The sequence below is a fragment of the Muntiacus reevesi genome, chromosome 20 (assembly GCF_963930625.1).
Source record: "Muntiacus reevesi chromosome 20, mMunRee1.1, whole genome shotgun sequence".
NCBI classification, from domain to species: domain Eukaryota; kingdom Metazoa; phylum Chordata; class Mammalia; order Artiodactyla; family Cervidae; genus Muntiacus; species Muntiacus reevesi.
Window position 1 is genome coordinate 26298778 of NC_089268.1, and position 25317 is coordinate 26324094.

At 43.0% G+C, this 25317-nt stretch overlaps 3 protein-coding genes across 6 annotated transcripts in view; all 3 read right to left on the reverse strand.

The window, feature by feature from the left end:
- LOC136151559 (glutathione S-transferase A4-like) overlaps positions 1–1888 on the reverse strand; it is a 42124-nt gene extending 40236 nt beyond the window's left edge. The window contains exon 1 of the mRNA XM_065912798.1: positions 1721–1888. The gene's annotated coding sequence lies outside the window, so the exon portion shown is untranslated. The remainder of the gene's footprint in view (positions 1–1720) is intronic.
- Positions 1889–3334: 1446 nt separating this feature from the next.
- Positions 3335–16836, reverse strand: LOC136151557 (glutathione S-transferase A4). Of its 3 annotated transcripts, XM_065912796.1 has the most exons (8): positions 16708–16770; positions 16113–16197; positions 15641–15745; positions 10409–10460; positions 8715–8847; positions 7717–7858; positions 5471–5602; positions 3335–3937 (listed from the first exon to the last, which is right to left on the reverse strand). In XM_065912796.1, the coding sequence occupies exons 3-8, from the start codon at positions 15725–15727 to the stop codon at positions 3815–3817; spliced, it is 669 nt and encodes a 222-aa protein (XP_065768868.1). In that variant the 5' UTR covers positions 15728–15745; positions 16113–16197; positions 16708–16770; the 3' UTR covers positions 3335–3814. The 3 variants fall into 3 exon arrangements, with proteins under 3 accessions (XP_065768868.1, XP_065768867.1, XP_065768869.1); XM_065912795.1 differs by lacking the exon at positions 16113–16197 and having other exon boundaries at positions 16708–16836; XM_065912797.1 differs by lacking the exons at positions 10409–10460; positions 16113–16197 and having other exon boundaries at positions 16708–16836.
- Positions 16837–20197: 3361 nt separating this feature from the next.
- The window catches only part of CILK1 (ciliogenesis associated kinase 1), a 29867-nt gene continuing 24747 nt past the window's right edge, over positions 20198–25317 (reverse strand). For both annotated transcript variants that reach the window (XM_065913182.1, XM_065913181.1), the window contains exons 12-13: positions 24350–24472; positions 20198–23756 (exon numbers count right to left, since the gene is read on the reverse strand). In XM_065913182.1, coding sequence (XP_065769254.1) covers positions 23602–23756; positions 24350–24472 — 278 coding nt within the window. In that variant the 3' untranslated portion in view covers positions 20198–23601. The remainder of the gene's footprint in view (positions 23757–24349; positions 24473–25317) is intronic.

Genomic DNA, 25317 nt, shown 5'->3' on the forward strand with positions numbered 1-25317 from the left:
ACAGAGCTCCATATAAATGTTGTAAACAAAACAAAACAAAAATGTTGTAAACATTCACAAGTGGATTTTAAAACAAACCCTATTTTCGGTTTTCTGCAAGAAACCCACTTTAAAGACACAGATTGATTAAACAGAGAAATTGATAGTGGGTGTCAAGTGCTTTGAAGAAAATAAAATAGGATGATGAGAAAGAAATGCAGGGTGTGAGGTTGGGCCACAGAGTTCATGATCAGAAGACTCCCTTAGTGGGAATGTTGAAGCTGATGGAACAAGGAGCCCGCCATGGAATCTTCTGGGCAGACAATTTGGGTTAAAGGAATAAAATGCACATACAACAAAGAGGGAATACCAGCAAGTATGCGAGCCTGGGCTGGTGGCCGTTTGCTGCAGACCCTGCCCCCTGGAATTCACCTTCTGCTGTTCCGTCCACAGGCCCTTCCATACCTGCCCTCCTCAGGACTGGGGTGTCAGGTGTTCCTTTGGGCACCCAGTCTGCCAAAGCCCCTCTAAGCAGCTTATGTTGGGTTCTGAGCTCATTAGGTGCTGCATCTCCTCCTCCAACAGACCCCAGAACCCCATACCATTCAGCTCCCCCCTTTTGTCCCAGAGGACACTGGAGCCCCACAACTGCCCCGTTTATCTGTGGGGTGCCCTTTCACCCCGTTGGCTCAGCTGCTGTGGGGTCTAGCCCATGAGCCTCATGGGTTCCCTCTGTCCTGTCTCCTGGCCTCACACGTCTCATTCCTTCCTGAACACGGCATGCTGACATCTTTGAGGACAACCATCCTCTGCCTGACCTCCTGGCTCTTCTACCAGAGTCTGGTGGCTTGTGAAGATGGAATGGTGGAGGCGTTGAGACTAAAAGATCTGGATCCCCAAAAAAGGTTGTGACAAGGCCAGGAAACTGCACCTGTGCAGGATGGGGTAGGGGGAGCTTGTTTCCAACATGGGAAGTGAGATGAATGATTTAAGGTCGTGTAACCCTGAGCAGAGCGATGTGGGAACCTGTCTTCACTGGAGGCAACTTGGCCTTCGTATCTATTCTCGTTAATCCTCCAATTCAGCACAGACCCAACTTCCTCACAGGTTGTCTTCTCCAAGAGCCAGCCTTGAGGGCCCCCTTGTGTCTGAGAGAATTAAAACCCTCAAAGCACTGTTTGCACAATGGCTTCTGGTCTGCTCGAATAATATTATCAGGCAATGGCCCTGGGTGTTGAAATCCCACCCAGTCATATAACAGCTCCCATTTCCTGCTGTCCAACACAACTCAACGACAGAGATCCTTGGTTGTAACCAAGTTAGTGCCTGCTCACATGTGTAAATTAATCTCCAAGTGAGGGTAATGTGTTTGCCCTCACTGAAGCATTGGAAGGGAGCAATCCAAGACTGCCCTTGCTGACACCAACTGCAGGTTCACGGTGATGGTGGTTTAATTGTTCAGTTGTGTCCGACTCTTGTGACCCCATGGACTGTAGCCTGCCAGGCCCCTCTGTCCATGGAATTCTCCAGGCAAGAATACTGGAGTGAGCTGCCATTTCCTACTCCAGGGGATCTTCCTGACCCCGGGATCACACCTACGTCTTACTTCTCCTGCACTGGCAGGTAGGTTCTTTACCACTAGCGCCACCTGGGAAGCCCACGGAGTGTCCCCCAAATGACCCCATGCCCAAACAGTCTGCTGGAAGGATTCAAAGAACTCACAGAAAATGGTCATACTCACAGCAATGGTTTACTACAGGGAGAGGACACAGATGAAAATCAGTCAAGGGAAGAGATGCACAGGACTGAATCCAGGAGGGCTCCAGGCTCGGAGTGTCCAGATGTCCTCATTCTGCAGAACCGGAAGTCCAGGGTTTTACTGGAGCTCCATCATGTGGGCATGACTGACCACCCACGTGACTGATCTGTCTCCAGCCCCCTCCAGAGTGGGACTGACACCACATGACCCAGAGCCCCGCCCTACATCACATGGTTGCTGTCTGTGGCTCAAAGCCTATGCCTGAAATCATATAGCCGTTGTTACCTACCTGGCCCAGGGCCCCTGGCAAACAATTTACTCCGATTAGGCATGTCTCCAAATAGTAAATGGTCAGAGAGATCCCAAGGTTTGGAGATCAGCTTCCTGAAGCCAAAGCCGGACCTGTATGTGGGGAAGCTGATTCTTTCCACACCCCCACCCCCTTTCAGTTTCTTCTTTTTGTTCCTTTGCTCCCAGGAGGCTGGTGGGAGCATCAATGTGGACACCAGTGCTCCCTGGGCCTGCCTGGTGATACACCTGCTGCCAGCCCTTGCTCCTTCAGCAGTTCTAAGTATCTGAGTGATAACTGAGTGTTTGAATTGTGAAAATGTGAAGGCAGAAAACCATCTTCACATCTGTGTTGGATTTCCCTCTAATAAAACTCCAAGGGGCTTGCATTGATTGTGACAAGCATGAAGGGTCACCTCGGGACTGTTTTTTTTTTACATCTGGGCAGAAATCCCTCTTGCAGTAAGAAATGGGTGTGTTTTCTTTATGAGACGTGGATCAAATAGTTGCCTTTCTCCAGTTTTTAAATCCCCAACTATTAGCTACTTTCAAGTTGCAACTTTTTATTTTCTAAAATTACTTCTGCTATTGACCCATCTATCTTGCCTACTGTGTGGTGACTTTTTTCTAAAGCAAGCCTCTGTTTTAGGATTCTGCCTCCTGGTACCCTGCCTGGCACATAATAGGAGCTCAATTAATATTTAAGATGCAAGTCAACACATGTTTAAAGCAGAACTAATAAGTCATACTTTTAGTTCTGAAGTGCAAAAAAAACTAGAAGCCTCTAAATAACCATTTTGGTAGTAACAGGATAAAAGTTAGATATATTCATATTTTCTTACACTTATGTCAAATATAACTGGAAGGATATACAAATGACAATGATGTTTGCCTGCAGGGAGCAGAACTGAAAAGAAGTGGGAGGCAGGGCTGAAAACACTTCCAACAATACAAGTTTATTTATTTTTGGCTGTACTGAGTCTTTGTTGCTGCACACGGGATTTCTCTAGTTGCAGCGAGCAGGGGCTACTCTCTAGTTGCGGTGTGTGAGCTTCTCACTGAGGTGGCTTCTCTTGTTGTGGAGCACGGGCTCTAGAGCATGTGGTCTTAGTTGCTCCATGGCACGTGGGATTTTAGGTCCAGGACCAGGGATCAAACCTGTGTCCCCTGCATTGGTAGGCAGATTCTTAACCACTGGGCCACCAGGGAAGTCCTTGTATAGCCTTTTGTATATTTTTGATTTTTGAGCCATGTGGATGCATTATATATTCCAAACAATTTAACTTAAAAATTCTAGCAGCAGGGCAATAATTTGTAAATCCTTTATTTTAGTGAATATCAAAGGCATTCATCACTACCACAAATCTATTATAGCTCAGAGGAGAGTTACTCGCTATCTAGTAAACTCCATTGTTATTAGACACTAAAAACAGGAAGAGACTGGAGGGGGTTGAGAATGGGATAAGGAGAGGACAAAAGCTCAGAGGACAGACGATACAAGGTCCTACCCATCCTTGTTACCAGGAAATGAAGAGACAGAGCAGATATAACTTAAAGGCTGACCTCTCCAGAATTTTTTCAGAAGAGGTCCTGTAACAATCATTCACTGGACAAAAAAAAAAAGGTCGATGTTTCTCAAGGAGATATCAGGACATGAAAGACCAACGTAGGAACAATATACACAGCACCACGACAGAGCTGGATCACGGCAGCCTGGCTTCAATTAAGACACTACTGTGGACACAGCAATCTCCAGGGGCGGTGGTCACTCACAGCTGTACTGCCGTCCTACGGCATGAAGACGGTGTACACGGTTCTCACGTAGATGTCATCGGGGGGAGGTTTCTTCTTGCTGCCAGGTTCAAGGAACTTCTTGATTGTAGGGATATTACTGATCTTCACTGTGTACTCCTGAAAAGAGAAAATGCAAAAGTTCAAGGCTAAAAGCAAAGGTATTTGTTTCTATGAAAATTGAACTTGAGCTTGAAAGTTGCTCAGTCATGTTTGACTCTTTGCGACCCCGTGGACTATACAGTCCATGGAATTCTCCAGGCCCGAATACTGGAGTGGGTAGCTGTCCCCTTCTCCAGGGGATCTTCCTAACCCAAGTATCAAACCCAGGTCTCCCACACTGTAGGTAGATTCTTTACCAGATGAGCCATTCTATGAGAATACAGTGCTGCAAAGTGGCCCATCAAAATGTCTGCAAAAAATATTTGTTTCAGGGGTCCAAACAGACCCATAATCCAACATCTGTTGAGGGGCTGATCTGTTGGTATGATTATTTACAATCTCTGCCACAGTGGCTGGGATCTAGACCAGATCCCAGGCTTTATGCAAATCCACACCACGATGTCAACTCTTTTTAGAGACAGCAAAATAAAAAAGATACTTAGAATGGGATTATACTTGCTTAAAGAGAAAAAGAAGAAGGACAAAAAAGACACGAGAAGTACCTCAAATGTATTGCTCTAAGAAAAAAGTTTAAATAAAATTACTTTTAAACTTCATCAGACAGTACAAGTTACATTTTAAGGTTCAGCTTCCTTGGACATTTTTTACACCTATTAACAAATGAATTCTCTTTCCAGCTATGTGTGGAAAATGGCCAGTTGCATTTTTGTAGCCTAGGGTTCAGACACCAGATATTCATGTAAACTGCAGTGGAAGAAAAAAAAATCTCATTTTTCATTCATAGAGTCAAATCTTAACAATTTTCAGTAATTGGGAGGAAAAATCCATTTGATCTGGTGAAAATTCTAAGTTATATGGAAACTGAACATCCATTGTCTATAATTATTCTAACAAAATCTTTCAAAATAAAGAGGTCATTTATTTAAAAAGCTACTACTTACCAAATGTCTCCTGTGTACAAAGCACAGCCTTAATTAAGCATGTGTACAAACATTATACAGAAGCATTCACACATATGTCACTAATATTAACAAAAACTCTAGTATGGAATTTGTTCCAAGAGTATAGTCATGCAGCATAATCAAGAGACAACTTCTTTCACATGTAAACAACTGCTCAGCCATAAGGGCCTGGGAACCAGAAAACCAATTTCAAGTTTGTACTTTAGTTTCATTTTAGTAACTAGAATCTAGGTTCCCCGATGGCTCAGTGGTAAAGAACCTGCCTGCCAGTGCAAGAGAAGCAGGTTTGATCCCTGGATCTGGAAGATCCCTTGGAGAAGGAAAGGAAATGGCAATCCACTCCAGTATTCTTGCCTGGGAAATCCCATGGACAGAGGAACCTGGTGGGGTACAGTTTATGGGGTCACAAAACAGTTGGATACAACTTAGAGATTGTACAACAACAACACCATAATGAGAACCAAAAAAATCACACACACACACACACACACAGAGCCAATCAATCAACAGACACTGAAGGAAGGCCTAAGAGTTGTGGGCCGATCTCCTATAACATTAGTTTGTTTACCTGGAGGTGAGGGAAGGCAGACAGGATATTAGGAATTTTCTCTTCTAGAGCCAAAATGGTCTGGAGTAGAATTATATCTGCAAGGCTCAGCTGGTCACCAACAAGAAACCTTTGTCCATGACCCTGTAAAACCTGCAGGGTATAAATGTTTTACATCGGTTACAATACTCGACATGGAGAAACTAATGTAGCTATGGAATCAGTGCAGCATCTGAGAAGAGCTGAAACCATGGCCTTTTTCTTTTATCTTTCTACAAATAACATCAACTAAGAGGAAGTTCCCTGAGAGAGAATGAGCAAAAACGGTGTAGAAATGACAGCATCCATAGGTCTCTGCTTTATAACAGAATGAGACCCTGAAAAGCAGAAGGAAGTATTTATTCTGGATTTAGCACCTGGTGCTTTAAAAGGATACAGCTATCTAGAAACGTGTCTACAGAGAAGAATTAGTCCTGATGCATTCAGAAGATGGTGGGAAGGATGTAAGAAGTAAGCCATTGGTCCTGTCCAAGGAGTCTAATCTCATTTCCCAGTTCTGTGTTTCTACGACTGTCAGGATTCACAGTCATAAACTAGACATGATAGTAAAAAAAAAAAAAAAAGCAGGCTTCCTTTAACATTTTCTAAGATCCCCTGGAGAAGGGAATGGCTGCCTACTCCAGTATCCTTGCCTGGAGAATCCTATGGACAGAGGCTACAGTCCGTGGAGTCGCAAAGAGTCAGACACGACAGAGCAACTAACACTTTCACTTCACTTTCAAGACCAAGAAAATTAAAAGAATGAGAATTCATCCTGACTCCCATATTGAGAGTAACATATAAGTGCAGAGCTCCATAGGAATAGATGGCGATTGGAAAGAAGTGAGGCTCAGGGGTAGACCAGGGGAGAACCCCTTTGCAGATATGTGTATGTGCGTGCATGGGCGTGTATGAGAGAGACAGAGAAGGACTCTAACATGATTCCAAATCAAACAGAGCAACTGGAACCAGACTGGGAGAAAGACAGAGTCTGGAGCTGCATCAGAGGCCAGAGTTCCAGTCCTGGCTCCCACCTTAGGCATGTCACCCAGTCTCTCTGTGGTTCTATTTCATTACGTGTAAAAAGAAGGTAACAGGACTGGTGGTCCAGTGGGTAAGAATCTGCCTGTCAATGAAGGAGACACGAGTTTGACCCCTGGTCCGGGAAGTTTCCACATGCTGCGGAGCAACTAAGACCTCCTGTCTCAACTACTGAAGCCCACGCACCCTAGAGCCGCTGCTCGGCAACGGGAGAAACCACCATGATGGTAAGCCCACGCGCCACAGCTAGAGAGTAGCCCTCATTCACCGCAACCCGAGAAAGCCGGTGTCCAGCCACAAATACCCGGTGCAGCCATAAATAACTAAGTAAATAAGAAAGTAATGACTTTTAGCTTGTATGTTTGGCGGAGTTCTGACGTAATCTGAGTCACAGGGAGACAAAAGCTGGCAGTGACATTTATCCGAGACACCTGTTCCTCCTTCACCATAGCCCATTTCTGCATCATCGTATTTTACAATCACAAAATGCCTGTGGGCAAGAGACCATGAAAGCAAGGACAGAAACACTCAGAAAGTACCTCTCTTCCTTCTTATCTACTTCCACGTCAATGGCCAGAGGAAACCTGCCAATTTCCGGCTTTTACTTGCTCTTGTTTTTTAACTGAGGCATTTAAAATAATCCTTCTCCATTGAGGAAAAGAGAGGAGGAGTTGAAGCTCAGAAAACCAGATACCGTAATGAGACAAGAAAGATCACAAAACCCACTACAATATTGTAAAGTAATTAGCCTCCAACTAATAAAAATAAATGAAAAAAAAAAAAAGAAAGATCACAAAAGAGAACAAAAGGGAAGAGAGAACAGCCATGGTTCTTCTCTTCATATCCAACTATCAAGTAGGATGTCTGATACACAAGTGTTTGTGGAACAAAAGAAGGAATGAAGGAGGTGGTTTCTGCTCTCCTGTATCCTGTACAGGGTGGCACCTGGCGAAGGTAAGCAAAGACAGTGCACACACGGGTGAGCCCGTATCTTTGCCAGAGAGCACGGAAGACTCTGCAAGAGTTGGGGAGGCTCCAAGATACACTGGCTTTGTGCTGATGCAACTGTCCGCTCTCCGGAACCCAGGAGGCTGGCCTAGCAGGGCTCAGCTTTTACTCTGCCTGAGCAGAAAAGGGGCATTTTGCAGTATGCTGTTGCTGTGTTCACAGGCTTCACTGCCACCTACCTTTTCGAACACAGGAAAGTATCTAATTATAGCCTTCTGGGCCATGTTAGCCACTTCCTTTTGCTGATCGTCTGGTTTGAGGAAAGGATGCAAGATAAGCAGTTCCAGAAGATCCAGGGTCCCCTCCACATACATGTCAATCCTTCAAAACACACACACAAAAAGCATTTTCTCAGTGGCCCCTCATTGGCTCCCATAACTAAATATCCAGAGTGCAGCTCTTACAGCTCGGGCTACTTATATCAAGAAGCATTCATCTCCACGTGTCCCTTAACAGCAAAGATGCAAAGTCAACTCGAGTTATAAACTAGAAAACTTCTTCAGAGAAACCCATCACAAATCTCGAAGTACCAGGGTCATGGATAGCCTTTCTCCTGGCGCCACTCCAGCACCCATGCTCAGTATGGGTACAACTTCACATTTGTAAAAATAGTGGCTACCACTTACAGAATAATTGGTGTGTATGAGGAATGGTGCTAAATACCCTACATCTAATATGTCATTGAATCCTACAGCATTATGAGGAATATACTATTAGTATCCCCATCACACTGGAAACTCATCAGGACATTGGAGCCTAACATTTTGCCGGGGGGCATAATCCAGGAGGTACAAAGACCAGGCTCTGAGTTCAAATTATAAGCCAGTACACAGTACTCTGGGCCTTGAATGTCACAGCAGCTTCCGATTCCTAATACTCAGTGATAACAGATTTGCAAGAACGGTAAAAAAAATAATATCAAAGCATTGAAGGATGTTGAAACCTGCACCACACCCCAGATACAGTCTCTAATATCCGAATTCAATCCTTTCCTCTCATTTTACTCAGACTCTCCATACTGATTTTCTAAGTGGTCTTGATGACCTTTCTGGAGGTTTGTTCCCTGTTCACGCTAACGATACAGGACATGTGGTGGACCAGGGGGCTGTGAAGGATGGCTACTGAGCTAAGCATCGGTAGAGGTACAGTTGAGAACACCCCAGAGGAGCCACAGTACAGGGTTCTCTCCTTGAGGTCTTTGCCGAAGAGATGGTGCTTGTCTGCGATGTAGTGGAGGATGCTCCGGGTCTGCACCAGCTTCATCCCATCAATTTCAACCATTGGCACTTGTTGGAACAGCAGGTGGTTACCTGGGAACGGGAGCCCAGAGTTAGAAGTGCTCTCTCCCCTTTCCCCCATCCCTCAAAAAAATGCACTGCTGAATGGGGCCACAGCCTTAGAAAATAGTGTAAAGTTCCCCAAACTTCATTCAGGGGTGCTAATTTAGCCATAAAATAAGATTGAAAACTAGCATGGACATAAACCTTTCCATTTCCACCCCAGGAAAAACACTTAGCCTCAGTGTAAAGGGTGAGGGGTAACACAGTGAAGACATCTCTTTAAAGAGCTGTGCTGGCCAATACAGTAGCCAGTAGTGGCATATGTATATGCCACTAAATTTAAATTGAACTTTTTAATTTTTTTTGTAGCCGAGGCATGAAAGCTTGCAGGATCTTAATTCCCTGACTAGGGATTGAACCTGGGCCCACAACATCGAAAGCCTAGAATCTGAGCACTAGGCCACCAAGGAACTTTAAATCAATCAAAAATTTTTTTAAGTAAATTTTTTTTTTTTTTTGGCTGTGCTTGTGCCATGCAAAATCTTAGCTTCCTGAGTGGGGATTGATCCCAAGCCCTGCTGCAACAGAAGTGCAGCGTCTTAACCATTGAGTCACCAGCAAAGTCCTAAAACTTTTGAAAAATTTAGAAGCCACTTCCTTCATCCCCATGGACACAAGTGGTCAGGAGTCACATATAGCCGGTGGTTCCTGCAATGGCCAGTGTGGAACAAAACAACCCATCCGTGTAGAATGTCTATGACTGTGTCACTTTGTCAGTCTGATGATGAAGCCCAAGACACTGGCTGATTCTAATGTACAGGCTTTCACTGCCACAGCCTACCTACTGCCAAGTTCGCAGTCACCGGTCAAAAAGTCACCCCTTACTTTCTTCAAGAAGACTGTCTCAAACACTTTACCCACACCAAACCCCAGGGAGAGTCACACGTATAGCACACAGGCCAGTCCTGGGGGGCTCAAGGCGGGTTGCGGGGAGATGTGTACTCAGCGCAGGGTCACTCATGATGGAGACATCACAGCCCTGCAGAGCTGGTCCCTCTCCAGGGATCCTTGAGTTGGGCCTCAGGACCCTGCTGATGGCAAGGAAGGAGGCTGCTTACAGGGGTCTGGTTGTGGAGGGAGGGTGTGACCAGGAGTTAAAGGCAGGCCTTTCACTGCTGTCTCATCTGTTTGGTACTTACTTGAGAAAGCAGCCCAGTGTATATGGGGACTTTAATCTGCACACTTCAAGCAGATGCCTCAGGTAATATGTAGGAGGTGGAAATTGAGGAGGGAAGGGATGAGGGAGTGGAAGAAAGAGGGGGAAAGGTAAAGGAAGGCCGGGGAGGAGAGAGAGATGGAGAAGGGCTGCCCAGTGGACTGAGGGAGGAACTACTCCCCCTTCGATTGACTTTTATAGAACTACTGAATATCAAGTGACTTTCTAGCAATTTCAGCCACTGTTCCCTCTTGTTTGTCTGGTTTTAGGATACTGTTCTGGATGTTTAGTGTCAGCTGCATCTTTGTCCTTCCACTTAAATATTGATTCTTTAAAAAATCAGCATTATCGACAGTAATACATTTTTATACTCACCATCCTGCAACTTCTGCAACTGTTCTTTTGTTTCTAAAAATTCTTCATCAAACTAAATTAAAAAAGACACCCCCCAAAAAAAGAAGGGAAATGTCATTACGGTTTTAGGACCAAAAATACCAAGCTAAACTGCCTGAAAAACAGACAGAAAGAACATACTCAGTACCCATATCTTGGTTTCTAAATATCCCTGGGATCCCAGGAATAAAAGTTGACTCTGTTATATCAACAAGTGAGGACATACTCAAAGACTAACAGAGATATGTCAAAGGAAAAGGCATGTGGGACCCTATCCAAGAGGGATTCCCTAGCAACATTTGGGACAATTCAAGTGATAGCAGGTATAGATGAGAATACCATCAACCAAAAAAATCCCTGTGTCCATAAATGATGACTCAAAAAAAAAAAAAAAAGGAGAAAGAAAGTTCTCTTTTCCAGAATTAGCACTAATTAATGCAGAATTGCTCCTAATTAATGATAAAATTAGAAAATCACCAATTTTCACCCTATAATGTAATAACGGACTCTGATAAGGATCAAGATGCCGAAATCATTGGGTCATTGGGCATAGAATATTCACACAAAGCATCATCCCGCAGGTTACTTATTATGACAAAGAAAAAATGTCTCTGCAGATGTGGGAATCCCATCATCCACCTAACCAAGTGGTCCAGCTCAGTTCCCCACTGGAGGCCACCCTGAGGCATCTCACGCTCCCTGCTGTGACAGTGAGGACAGCGACACTGCAGAAACAGCATCCCAACCAATTTAACCTGGATGGAACTGCAAGGTGAAAAGGGGGTGTATCCAGAATATGCAACACTCAGTAATATAAAATGGTCTGGACTCTTTCCAACCTACAGAACTGTTGTTTTTAAGCTCCTCCAGGATGGGCAAGGTTTGGAAGCCAGTTGGGGGGACAGACTTTCTGCCTCTGCGGCTCCCACTCTGCGGTCCTCATCACTTGTCTGGCTCCCGCTTCCTAGACATCCATCCACTTCCCGACTGAAAGCGTGACCCCTGCTCTCAAGGGAAAATCTTTATTTACAAGTGACTTGACTGTAGCCAGGTAAACCGGCTCTAAAAATTCTTTAGGCTATTTGGCCTCCAAGTCACATAACTGACTCTTTATTTCTCTTGGCAGAAATTCATGCAAGAGATTCAATTCCTCCTTCACGCATTCCTTCTCTGTTAAGTGAAGAGTATGAAAAAAAAAGAACAAAATGCAGATTCTGCTCTAGATGAAACGAGACTAGAAACATAACCACCAAGTGTCTAAATCTTGATTAGATCTTGGGGGGAGTGGTAGTTATAACTACCAAAGAGATACATTTAACAGTTATATAGACATCTGGGGACAAGCAGTAACTTCTGAATATGAGTTATATGTAAGATGCTGTAAAACTGATGTTAATTTCTTAGTTGTGACAATGATATTACAGTTATGGGGACAGTTTTATTTTTTTCTTAACAGGAAGACACATGCTGATGTCTGCAACTTACTTTCAAATGATTAAGAGTAAAAAAAAGGCAGAGACAGAAGGAAGGAGGCAAATAGCAAAATGTTAGCACCTGGTGAGTTTACTTGAAAGGTATCCATTTTATTATTACAACTTTTCTGTATGTTTTAAAGGTTCCAAACTAAAAGTTTGGGAGGAAAAGAACACTGGAAAGTCCTTTTCTTGTGACATATACAACACGTTCGAATACACTGGTTTCCTTCTCATGCCCACCGAGGCCCCCAAGTCCCTGCGTGGTTCCCAGTCGAGTCTGTGCCCTGTGCCGCCCCTCGCCCCCTGTCATCCCAGGAAGGACAGAGCCGGCAGCACAGACCTGGCCATTCTTTCTTCTACCTCACCTAGTGGACCAGAGGGGCATCAGGATGACGGGGTGTAGCCATGGCTTCTCCTATTCCCAGCCCTCCTGTGTGAGGAGAGGGCCTCAGTGCCCCTAGAGGCACTCCATCTGGGGCCCAGGAAGCAGTAGCTTCAGGGTAAGAATGTTCTGGGCATTTGTTCAAACACCCAGCCAGTCAGCTGTGATGCCAAGGTGTTTACACTGCACCACTCCTCTCACACTTTTATGACCCTGATCATGTATAAAGCGCATGGGAAAGCGTGTGTATATGCTAGACCCTAGGCCCATCCCTCAGAAATACACCTCCGGTAGCTGGGAGAGACCAGGAATGTACATTAAAAAAAAAAAAACAAGCCTTTCCAAGCAACATGGATGGACCTAGAGATTAACCTACTAAATGAAGTGAAAGAAAAATATCATATGACGTCATTTATATGTGAAATCTTGAAAAAAAAAATGCCACAAATGAACCTATTTATAAAATAGAAACAGACTTACAGATATAGAACAGAAACTTATGGTTACCAGCGTGGGGGAAAAGGATGCAGGATGGACACATTAGGAGTTTGGGATTAGCAGATATATACTAATATATATAAAACAGATAAACAACAAGGACCTAATATATAGCACAGAGAACTACATTCAAAAAAAAAAAAAAAAAAAGAACTACATTCAGCATCTTGTAATAACCTATACTGGAAAAGAATCTCAAAAATATTTATAACTGAATCACTTAGCTGTATACCTGAAATAATATAAATCAAATATACTTCAATAAAATTTCTTTTTAATTCCTTCCAAATGGTTCCAATTCTGGTTTTTGACTCCTGGGAACATGTAACAAAATGCATGCTCTCCCTCACTAGAGAAACTCTCTTGTGTCAAACTTTGTGAAACTATTGGTCTGGAAGAAGAAACAGGCACCGCAACAGGAGATGAGAGGGCAGGAGACGGTGGAAGGTAGAAAGCGCAGGAGGCAGAGCTTGGAGGGGCTGGTGATTGTCTGGGGGCTGCCCCGGGGCTGTAAGGACAGACAGTGTGCGGTTTCTGTCCACACAATCAGCGGTCTCTGTTCCCTGACGGATGCTGGTCCCCCAGGGGATCCTCTGGAGAAGTGCCCGCATCCACATCACGCACTCCCTCCCTCTCCACACACCCCCTTCTACTGAGCAAACTGCCCCGAAGTCCTGAATGAGGAGTGTGTGGCCTTCACGTCTTCTCTTTGACACTGTTCATTCCTCCTCTTCTCAAGGAGGATCTGACCGGGTTTCGGGGGTCTTTGGGCAAATGAAGTTCCAAGCAGCCAAGATGCAGCATTCAGCACACAGCAGGGTCTGAGGACTCAAACTAAGTATGAGTCGGAAGATGCTGACTCCTGGAATTAGGCCAGGCTGCCTCTCAGCAGGTGTGAGGCACCTGTTACTGGGATGTGTGTGCTTTACACGTCAGGCTCTACCTGACATTGTGACCCTGGAAATCATGAACTCACCCAGCCGTTGTAGCCCGGCCCTCCTGACTATTTCAGATCTGTCTAAACACAGATGTGGCTGAAAATGTCTTTGGCCACAGACATGGGAGGGACCCCCGGTACCAACTTTGGGGCATTGCTCCTGTAAACCGTGTGGTCAGCCCTCATGAGGGAGGCCAGTCTTTCTCCTGATTAGAGAACCTGATCAGAGGAGTGGACTTGAGACCCACGCCCCACACTGGGCTAAGTAAGTACTCTACCCTACCTGCCTGCCTGGTTCAGGGGAGGTTGATCATATGACTCATATTCCTTTTTGTTTATCTTACTTAGGGTTGGGTTGCTATGACTGTAACCAAGAATCCTGACCCACAGCTGAGTAGGAAGCACAGAAGGAAGCTAGAGAGGAGGGGATTGGACAAGGGCTTCCAATATCTACACATAGAAGACAACAACTGCAAGCTCAGAAACACACAGGGTCAGACAGGTGACATGAATAAGCCGAACAGGCTCAAGTCAAGGGATCAAGAACTGTTGCACTCTCTTCTTAACACAATTAAAGAAAGTGTTCTGAGATAATAGGGAATGGTGGAGACTACGTAAACTAGAAAGATCCATCTGTAGGGGCTGTCCCTCTTAGAGTCAGCAATGGCTGTCCTATGAAAGTGAGGCCCTAGAAGCATCAGATCTTCCAACTTCTCAAGAGAAATCAGAAATCAGAATCTGTATATAAAAATGGTATCAACTAACTTAGAAAACTGTAAAACGCTGTGTGGTGAGATGTAATGACAGGCAAGGAAACCAAAGCCTAACCAAACCAACAAATAAAAAACAAAACCCCAAACCCAACAATCTTTATTTATCACCTTTGGAGGTTGGTAGGATAATGACTCATTCTGAAAACTGATCAAGAGAAAGAATCAAGCATTTATCCTGCTTTTCTTATGTGAACTGATTAGTGCTTCAAAGTAATTAAGTACGTAACCAGTGAACTCTTTATAAGAGAATCACAGCTAAATTTAGGTGAAATAACAGAAATAGAAAAATCACTATTTGTAACCCCTAACAATGGTGATGATCAAGGCTGCAAAGACAGTCGCTGAAAGGGTAACAGAGGAAACTTCATACTGTAGGAACAGGCTGATGTCACAGAAACACACTGATCAAACTCAGCAACGCTGAAAACGAGACAGGCAGACGTCATGTGCCTGTGATGTGGCATAAAAGAAATATCTTCACACTCCCGCCTTTGCTGCAGTCTGGCAGGGAAAAAAAAAAAAAGAGAGAAGGAGAAAAAGGAGCCTGGAATTGATCAGACTTCTGGATCCAATTAGTAGTTTACAGGAAACAAAGAGAAGAGAGAAACAGGTTAAAATGAGAGGAAGTCCACCAAATTCAGAATGAGGGGCATTCTATAAGCAGTTACTTCCACAAATGGCCCCAGGAACAACCACAGACACTTAGTATCCAGATCCTGACTACTAAAACCTGTTTTATGTTTCCATCAAGAAGAAGATCCAAGAACAGAGCAAAAACAAGACCAAAAAGACTGTGGGCCAAAGCATATGGGCATGCAGGGTCTTCAAGCCTGAAGCCACTAAAGTAAATAGGAAACAAACCTAAACCTAGAGGTTTTATAGTCACAAAGTTCTGGGTGTAACTGACAAATTGCAGGTTCATTCCTGTTTTCCTCATTATAAATATTTACTGGTGGTAGATCAGAAGCAAATGATTAAGGCTGAAAGTAAAAAAGAATTTCATAACTGCACTCCATTTAGAAAAAGAAAAATTCTTGAGAGGAAGGACTCTTCTGACTCACTGAAGCAGGTCTGTAATATTATTGGGAGAGGACAGAGCTCAACGTTATAGGACAAATCTGTGCAGAAACACCAGTATAGCTAGGGTACCTCGACTCCGGCAGCAGCTAACACCCATCGCACGGATTCCATCCGGCCTCGTCCGTTGGGATAGTGGAGCTTGGGTTTCGTGGCCATCACTGACTTTCAGGTTTTCTGAAATACAAACGCAGCACTCCTTGCAAAAGAGCCTCAATTTTGCGTCCTCAGTCCAGTGTTCAGGGGCTAACTGAATATTCAGGGTTTTGACACATGTAACTGTTTGAGGGGTTCTGTGGGGTTTGGGGGAGGTGGGATTTTGTGGGGTTTTTGGTTTTGTTTTAAACTGCGTTTTCGCTCAATCAATAAAAACAGACCACCATTTTAAAACCTTAAAAAACAACCACCACCTTTGCCTTTCAAATTGTTTCACAGCTTTATGATTTATTATTCGGGATCTTTGGAAGCGGGGGGCTACTTCCTGTAAAGATATTTGGGCTAGCAGCACAGAACTTCACAGAATCAGAACATCATATACTTTGACCTTGAAAATCTGAGATTTCCCAAATTCGGCCTGTACAGGCCAGACGCCAAGGACCGCGGAGGAGACGTCCACACCCCTGGAACCTCTGCAAAAATTCACCTTCACATGCATCATATTCGAGCCTCACAGCAACAGGAGGAGGAGGGGTCGATTATTACTATTGTCTGCAAGACAGGCGTCTGCGGGCAGGCCCGCGGAGGTGGCCCCGGGCCCTGCACACCCCTGCCCCGCTTGGACAGAAGCCCCCAGGCCCTTGTTGCGCCCAGGCCACCGCTTGTCACCCGAGACAGGCTCCCCGCGTTCCGCGCGGCCGCTCAGTCCGCGCTGGGGGACCATCAGAGCCTGCCTCCCACCCAGGGCTCTGGACTGCACAGGGCGGGTTAATAAGGATACGCACGCCGGCCAAGCAAGAAACCCCCCGCCCCAACCCAGGGGTCCCTGTCTGCCCCGATAGGGAGAGGGCCGCGGGAGGGAGACAGGGATAGGATGAATGCGGGTGTGATTCCAGGATGGGGAAGCAGCGTGAGAGTCTCGGAGCCGGGAGGAACCAGAAGAGGGGGGAAGGGGTGGTGGGAGTGACAAGAGGGAGACAGACCTGGCTCCAGAACCGCACAAAGGCGCCCAGCGAGCGGTCTGCAGCCTGGGGACCCGTGGACGGTCCGAGGCGCCCTCGGTGGGCGAGGCTCCAGAATATTTCACCAATAGAGACGGCAACATTTAGCATGCTCCACCCATCTGCAAGGCATGCTGGATAATACGCAAACAACTCCAAATCAAGCCCCTTTTAATAGCAATTTTTGCAATTTGAGGGAATAATTTTTAAGTATTAGTTAAGTTTGGGCTTTATTTTAACATGCATTTTAGAGATCCGGCGTTTAGAGCGAAAAAGAAAAGTCGACCTATGCAAAAAGATCCAAATTTCTTCTAGTTTATATACTGCGTGCACAACCCTGGTTTCTCGGATGTGAGGGCGATCTGGTTGCGACATCTGTCACCCCATTGATCGCCAGGGTTGATTCGGCTGATCTGGCTGGCTAGGCGGGTGTCCCCTTCCTCCCTCACCGCTCCATGTGCGTCCCTCCCGAAGCTGCGCGCTCGGTCGAAGAGGACGACCATCCCCGATAGAGGAGGACCGGTCTTCGGTCAAGGGTATACGAGTAGCTGCGCTCCCCTGCTAGAACCTCCAAACAAGCTCTCAAGGTCCATTTGTAGGAGAACGTAGGGTAGTCAAGCTTCCAAGACTCCAGACACATCCAAATGAGGCGCTGCACGTGGCAGTCTGCCTTTCTTTTGACAATTTTGCAATTTTTCTATTAATATGTAATATAATTTAAATATATATTTTATTTCTTCCTTCCTTTCTTCCTTCTTCCTCAATCTTCTTGAGCTTTTCCTTCATTTCCTACACTTTGGACAAACCCGGTTTAATCCTCAGGCTACATATAGCCTTGGATGGGAGGAAGTGGGGGCCTTGGGATAGACGTGTCAGTGGGGCTACAACTATATATAATCTGGGTGGTAATTAAGCTAGAGCTTTAAAAAATATTTTAAGACTATCAAAATTAGAAAAATTCACACAAATTGTAAGGTTAAAAATATATGCCTCCAGATGGACTATTTCTTGTTTCCTGAGGCAGCCTCTCCTATTTCGCAGACTATAGATGTTGATTACTGTTTTCACCCAGGACGGGTTCTTGAAAATACCTGGCTTGAGAAGCCTGTTCAATTAACAGCAACTGACAAGATCAGATTTTATTTTCTGTAGATTTCTCTGGCAGAAACAGGGAGAGTGAATTGGGACTGTGCAGGGTGGGGAAAGAGGCACCTGGAAATATCCGTGTGTACAGTATAGCATCATAAATTAGAAGAAGATGGGTAAGAAAAAGGTAAGATATTAAGGGGGTGGATGGGAGGAAGAGAAGTCTAAAATGATGCCCTCTCCCTAAGCACACACACACACTTTCTTTTCCATCCTCCTTGTTTACTTTTCGTAACACTTATTGTCATATAATATGCTATATTTATTTTGTTATCTATCTGGAATTTTGATAGAACGTAAATTCCCATAGGTTAGGGGGTTTTCATATTTTTTAAAATGCACCTTTGTATACCCCGATCCTAGAATAATGCTTAGAGCAGAGAAGACATTCAGAGAACACTTGTGGAAAGAAAGAATGAACGATGTTTTGGTTTCTAGCTCCATAAAGATTTGGGGGACATAATAATGAATGGGTTTGTCTTTTATTCTCACAAGCCACACACTTGTCAATGTCACTAGACAGTTGAAAGGCCAGTGGGAGGTTAGGGTTAGCAGATATAAGCTATTACATATAGAATGGATAAACAACAAGGTCATACTGTATAGCACAGAGAACTATATTCAATGTCCTGTGATGAACCATAAGGGAAAAGAACAGTAAATAACAATTATGTATAACTGAAGCACTTTTCTGTATAGCAGAAATTTAACATAACCCCGTGAATCAACTATACTTCAACTAAAAAAAAAATTTTTTTTTAAACATTTAAAAAAAGAGGCCAGTGACAACTCAGAAGAGAGGACTGAGATGGATTAATCTGGCAGTAAAAGAAAGTATCCAGAGAAAGTATGTAAAGTAAGAAGAAAATCAAACAAAAACAGCTGGGCACCCTTAGAACTGGAAGTCATTTTCAAACAGGAATAATAGCATATGTTCAATTTCATCTTTCTAATTCTGACTTAACACAGACATGATTCAGTTTGACATAGGGAGGCAAGTCATATTTTTCAAACCCGCTGGAAGTGGTGATCTTTATCAGTTTTCTCCAGGTCACCTTTCCGAAGATTCACTTTCATCGAACTATACAGGAAAAGCACTATTATCAAACTTTGTTGATCAGTTAGACCTCTGTATCCGTTTGCTTCTTCTAATTGGTTGAACCATATCAAATTGCTGGTATTTTACTATTTTCTTCTAACTAAAAAAAAAAAAAGGGACACTTTATATGTCCAACCTAATAAATTAGGGGTCACATCATCCTAGCAATCTTGTTTATCTGAAGGAGAAACTAAGACAGTGTCATAAGACTCTCATTAAACAGACTTGTGGAGAAATAAAAAAAATAATCCTGTTATAATTCTGCCATTCTATGAAAGTACCCTTAGGTCATTCTACTCTTTGGAAGCCTCTGAAATTATTCTATTCTTGGAGACCCTTGGGGTTGCTCTCAACCTGGGAGTCTTATTCATGGTGTGTTTCTACCTACTGGATATATATTTATATTCAGAGGCCATGGGAACTTGTCTCAGCCTTTGGCCCTTCCCCCCACCCACTCAGTAGCAGGTAAAATTGCCTTAACAAAAATCAAGAGCTTTAAAAATCAGTTTAAGAGGAGAGTTTGTAAGTAAACATTCCAGGAAGAGAGTCACAATGGTTTAAATTCAGTCTCAGTTGTTCTAACAGCAGGCTTTGAGAGCAGGAAGGATGACTGAGAGCTTGAATTTATGCGGCATCTGAAGAGGTGGAGGGAGGGCTGAGGGGAGATGGGGGGGCCATTAGACAAGTGGGGTGATGACACACTCAGGTCAGGGGTGTTCTGATGGGCTAGGGCACATCTGTGGATTCACCAATACAAGGTTGATTGGCAAATCATTTTCCCTCAAAATTCTTTCAAGCACTCAAAGAATGTTTGGTAAATGAATTTCCTGTGGAATCCTATATGGAATTCGTGAAGGTATGAGCTTCTTTTGAAGGTTTATATTGTACATGTGAGTATAGTGTGAAAGCTAGAAAAATACAAGGTAGGTATTTATCATGAGGAAATCGGCAACAATAAATTGTTTTGATGTGCTTTTTGTTTTGTTAAAATATTCCTAGACACCTAATTTACTAAAAGCTAAATTTAAATAGTCTCCACATTGCAAAATACCACTTCCAACTGCTGGTCTAAGTATATGCTACCAATTTCACAGCAGTAAACACTAATAGGTGTTAAGAAGTTATAAAATATGAAAATTTCAAATTGGGAAATAGTAATATTATTATTTGATGGAAGAACATAACAACAAAAACAGAACACTCAAATCAATTTTTCTTAAACTGTAACTTTATTTGGAGCAGAATTTTCCTTAAGTAAAGTTAACATTTTTAAACACCTTAGGACAAACTATTCAAAAAGGAACATTTTATTTCAAAAGGGGCTTGAGTAAATAGTTTTCGGTCCTCCTATCTTCTCATCATTATGAATATTTGCTTTATAATTAAATATGTTCTTAGTTGCTCCCTTGTAATCAAATCAAGGGACGAAACTGCTGTCAGTACTGAAATATCTGAGATCAGAAGACTATTCAGGCCATTTAAAATTCACATTAGCAGTGTCTGTAAGAAACTGATAATACAGATTAATGTGATATTTGCCCCCCAGTTTGTCTTCTGTTGGTTTCCACGAGAAGGTCCTCACAATAAATTATATAAAATACAGTACTTTGGCTGGAAATTGTAAAAATAATTCTAAAAATTAACCACATATATTAAACAAGGTGCTACAGTATGCTTTAAATGATAGAAAATAATCAGTACGTCAAACATTTTCTTATAAACATATTGCTTTGGATCACACACTGAGCTAGAACATACAGCCTGTAGTCTTTTTTTCTCTCCTAAATGGCACAAAACAATGGCTTGATGCCACTTCATAAGAAAACATGGTGCCTGTGAACTCCAACAGTACTGGTAATTTGAACTTAAAAACAATTCTGTTTTACATAGGTTGTCTTGAGTCAAGTGTTCAATTTTTTATCACTCCATATGACACAGCATCTGTTTACTAGACGTTTATGGTCCTTGAAGCAAGAGCTCTGTAAGAAATTGCTTGAGAAAATCGGTTTTCTTCCTATTTAAATCATATATGAGCTGGGTGAGGGCTTAGTAATTAATGGTAGCTTACTGCGAAATGAACAATCACACAAAGAATAGCTTTTAAGCTCATGCAACTTTCCCTGCAGTTCACACACGTACCCTTTGGCATAACCACTGTCACCAGACCCTTGGGGGCTATATCATCTCCTGACGTCCCATAAAACTTTATGCCTGACATGAGGTACAGTCGTGGATAGGTATAGTTAAACTCATCATTCCTTTTGGTGTCTTGTAGTAGATTTTATAATCTTATAGTAACTAAAAATACAGGCAACAGGGAGTATTTTCTTTTTACATAACAAGGTATTGGTGATTTTCCCTTTCTACAGTACTTGTATGCTTAATGCATCCTTTACCCATTTCAGGGTGAGAATAAAAGAGAACTTTAGAGGATTTTGCTAGTTCTTTAGAATTGACATTGTTTTTTTTCAGCCTTCCAGTTTACTCAATGCAGTGTCAGCTTCTTGACTTTCAAATGAATAAGGGAAAATGTCTGCTGATAAATGAAGGAAAGAGGAAGAGGAAGAAAAGTGAAATATTTTCTGCACTGAGGCCCTACAAAAGTAATAGAAAAACAATTTTATAATGTATAGTAACCAGGTAAGTAGGTTTTTCAATTAAAATGTAATGATCTTAACATAAGCTAGAGGACCAAGAATATGGCATTCATAAACCATCTGGTTCACTAGAGGGTATTTACGATTTTAAACCAGCTTTTTAGCAAGGTGGGTAAGCTTTCAGATTAACTTACTTTTTCTTCCTAATACAGAAAGGGGAAATAAATATTAACCACATAGTAAAGGACTTCTCTCTGAAAACACATTCTCTGTTGATTGAGAGAATGAAAATATAATACAGAAATGAATTCAGCTTCAAGTTGTGCTTACATATACATACTTATTTCCTGACACTTTGCTGCCAGTTTGTTAACAGGAAAATAAGACCTCTCAAATCCACATCCATCATTTGCTTTTCTCATGCCCCCAGCAATCATGGTGCTTGGGTCAAGTACCTTTTTGAGTCAGATTCTCGAAAACACAAATTGCTCCCTGATTCTAGGTGAGGGCCCTTTGGGAACCATGGGCTGCAACATATTATTAATACATCAACACAAAAATTTACCTACTTATTAGGCTGAACCATATCAAAGTACCAATATTCATTTTCACCTATCACTTTAACCTACAAAAATGACAATGTCATTGACTCCACTTGCTATATCCTAGAACCAAACAAAAGTGATTTGAGCCCTGGGAGAAAGTGAGTCTGTACACTCTAGAGATGATGTTGCGTTCACTGGCAGTGACCTTCTTTCTTGTCTTTCAGGTAATCACGAGTAGAGGTGAGTGTGCCTGACAGAGGTGGATCAGAGTGGACTTCCTTTTTCTGTTTCCAAACTAGCTTTGTCGTTTTCAAAATTGCTGTAAACATTCCTCTCAATGGAACAGCCTCTGCCCAATGGAGTTCTCACTGTTGAAAGAAACTACACAAGGGTTTAGAGTTCTTCACATGTGGCATGTGACAGACATTTGACATCATGGTGACTTCGCAGACAAGTGGGACCTCTGCCATCTACTTTTTGTTGCTCCCCAAATTGTCCTGATAATTGGCCAGAGGGCAGACAATGATTAGTCATCCTCTCTCTCTGGCCAGGCTTGGAGAACTGAGCTAAATGCAACATTTTAAGGATTGTGATAATATAAAATCTTCTGCTGCTTTGAAACTTTGTGTTTGGGTCATGCATCTTGGCAGGGATTTAAGTTTAAGTCACTGTGTTAACCTTTATGTGGAGAACCTTTTGGCTTCAAAAGCTTCCCTTTTATGGGTACTTATAGAGAGTGACTTCAAAAACGGAAGAAAATTGAATGTGACGGCATAGCTTGGTTTCAGCTGGATATCACCAGTCACCAAAAAACATGTTGTAAACATTTCTAAAAATATTTACTTAGAGTTCTTTCATCTGGGGAGTAAAAAGAAAACAAAGCGAATTATGTAATAGTACTTTCAGAACAGCACAGCGGTATTAAAAAGTCAAACCAATAACACGGTATTGAGAAACGGCAGATGGTCAGTTTCTTAGTGCTGACGTCAGTCCAGAAAAGCTTAAAGTACCAAATATGCCACATTTAAAATTTAACCACTTCACAAATATCCACACATATTGAGGAAATAACCCTTTATCGCGTAGCTGTAAATTGCACCCCTTTGCAATACTGCATCAATATTATTATATTTTAAAAAATCTGTATAAAATATTATCTGGAACCCCAAAGGAAAATCAATTAATCTTTAAAAAGTTCCTTACAAAGTTGACTGTATAAAATGCTAAAACATAATCCATATATACAAAATGCTGCTGTTTAAGAAAATAACGGGACCCAGTTTTAGAATAAAATAACTTTGTACAAAAAAAAAGTACTGCATTCAAATCAATATTAAAAAAAAAAAACTTTAAAAAAGAATATTGAAATGTCTCAGTTCAGAAGAACTATAAAGTGTTTGCTTTTCCACCAACCGAAGTCTCTCGCGGGTAGAATATCAGTTGGCCGAGGGCAGGGTCCTACTGTCCCCTACGAAAGGCTTTGTGACAGTTACCGCCGAGACGCGTACTTAGCCATCCAGTCCGTCCTGCCGTGTACCGGCTGGGCGGCTGGAGGCCGGGGCAGCAACCCAGGAGTGCTTCTAGGCTGGGTGTGGAAAAACGGTCGCCCAGGGTGAGGTCTCACAGCCTTCAGGGAAGAATAGCCTGTAAGGAAAGAGAAAGGTGGGTCAGTCACGTCCAGCTCTTTGCGGCCCCATGGACGGTAGCTCCCCAGGCTCCTCTGCTCAAGGAATTTGTGGTGGTTTAGTCGCTGGGTTGTGTCCAACTCTTGGGAACCCTTGGACTGTAGACCCTCAGGCTCCTCTGCCCATGGAATTTTCCAGGCAAGAATACTGTAAGTGGGTTGCCATTTCCGTGCATCTGCCAGGCTTATTCTGCCTGCAGGTCCATGCACTAAGAGCCCGAAATACAGACTTTGCTTGTTCATCTCCTGTGGATCTTTACTTGATGGCTCCTCTGCAGTGAGGTCTCCTTCGGCCGCCCTATGTAAAATGCCCATCTGCACCCTACACTCCTGTCCCCATGCTCCCTACTCCCTGCTTTATTTTCCCCTTAGCACTTTGGAGCATCTTATTTGGTTTACTTCTGTCTGTGGAGTACCGGCTCCAGAAGGACAAGGAATTTTGTTGTCTCCTTCATTTGTGGACCCTAGGCCTACCACGTCTGGCACAAATCACTTGTTTAATAACTATTTTTGAATAAACTCACAAATAATAATAATCCCAAATAGAACTTACCCGGGGAAGGGTCGGGAATAGGTGCCAAGTGGACCCTCTGTAGAGCAGAACTGATTTCTTTTTTCAGAAAGGAAGGGATATAGTTTCCAGCCATTCCACTAGAACTTGTAGAGCCAGAACCAACTGATTTGCAAAAGAAAAAGCTCATTACTGCAAAGACATGCACAGGACACCCACAAGGATGAAGAAGAGGGGCACAGGGCAATAGAGAACTGGGTTTTGATTTTCAGGGGAAAAGCATTAGGATAAAGAGTGAATTCGGAGCAGAACATTCCACCACACCACACTGTTAGAAAGACAGGGGGATGGGGTGCGAGGTGTACAGACAGTGTTGAGACTGTGGCCTGTACCCACAAGGAGGCTGGTGGGTTGGTTTGTTAAAAAAAGGAGACATTTAGAATTTTCTTTCTGTATGTAATAATCAGTTTAACCTGTTCCAGAATTTTCTTTTTTCCACTCAATAATATAGAAGAGTTAGCCTTCCATGTTAGTATGGACAAATTTCAGAGTATGGTTAAACCATAACTCATTTTTAACCGCTCTCTTATTGATCAGCATACAGGTTTCTCTTATTGATTAGCATACAGGTTATGTTAACTGTTCAGCCATTATAAGTAATTCTACACCAGAGATATTCTTGTCCAGAACCAGAAAATTAGTCATTATTAAAATTCACTAAATACATTCACTTTTTATGTCATTTCTGCCTTGAGAGTGTTTTAAGGGCAGGAACTGGGTCCTACTCATCTTAGTGTTCCAGGCGGTTCATGGAAAGCCTTACTCATAGCAAGTAATCAATACCTGTTGGATGGGTGAGTATCTATAATGAGCCTATTATGAAGGCTTAAAGGTGCATGTGGAACAATGAAGGATGTTATACAAATAAGACAGATCCATTAGGAAGTTAGGAAGAGCACATGGGAGGAAGAGTTGTTCTGTGTCTTCCCAACACACAGCATTCTTGGCAA

What these genes read in the sequence shown, in the direction of transcription:
- LOC136151557 (XM_065912795.1), bottom strand. Translation starts at nt 15,727, where the DNA reads ATGGCCACGAAACCCAAGCTCCACTATCCCAACGGACGAGGCCGGATG. An exon ending in GACCTCAAGGAGAGAACCCT is followed by an intron (nt 7,859 to 8,714) that starts GTACTGTGGCTC and finishes TGTGTTTTGAAG; the next exon opens with GATTGACATGTATGTGGAGG. An exon ending in ACTTTCCTGTGTTCGAAAAG is followed by an intron (nt 5,603 to 7,716) that starts GTAGGTGGCAGT and finishes TATACCCTGCAG; the next exon opens with GTTTTACAGGGTCATGGACA.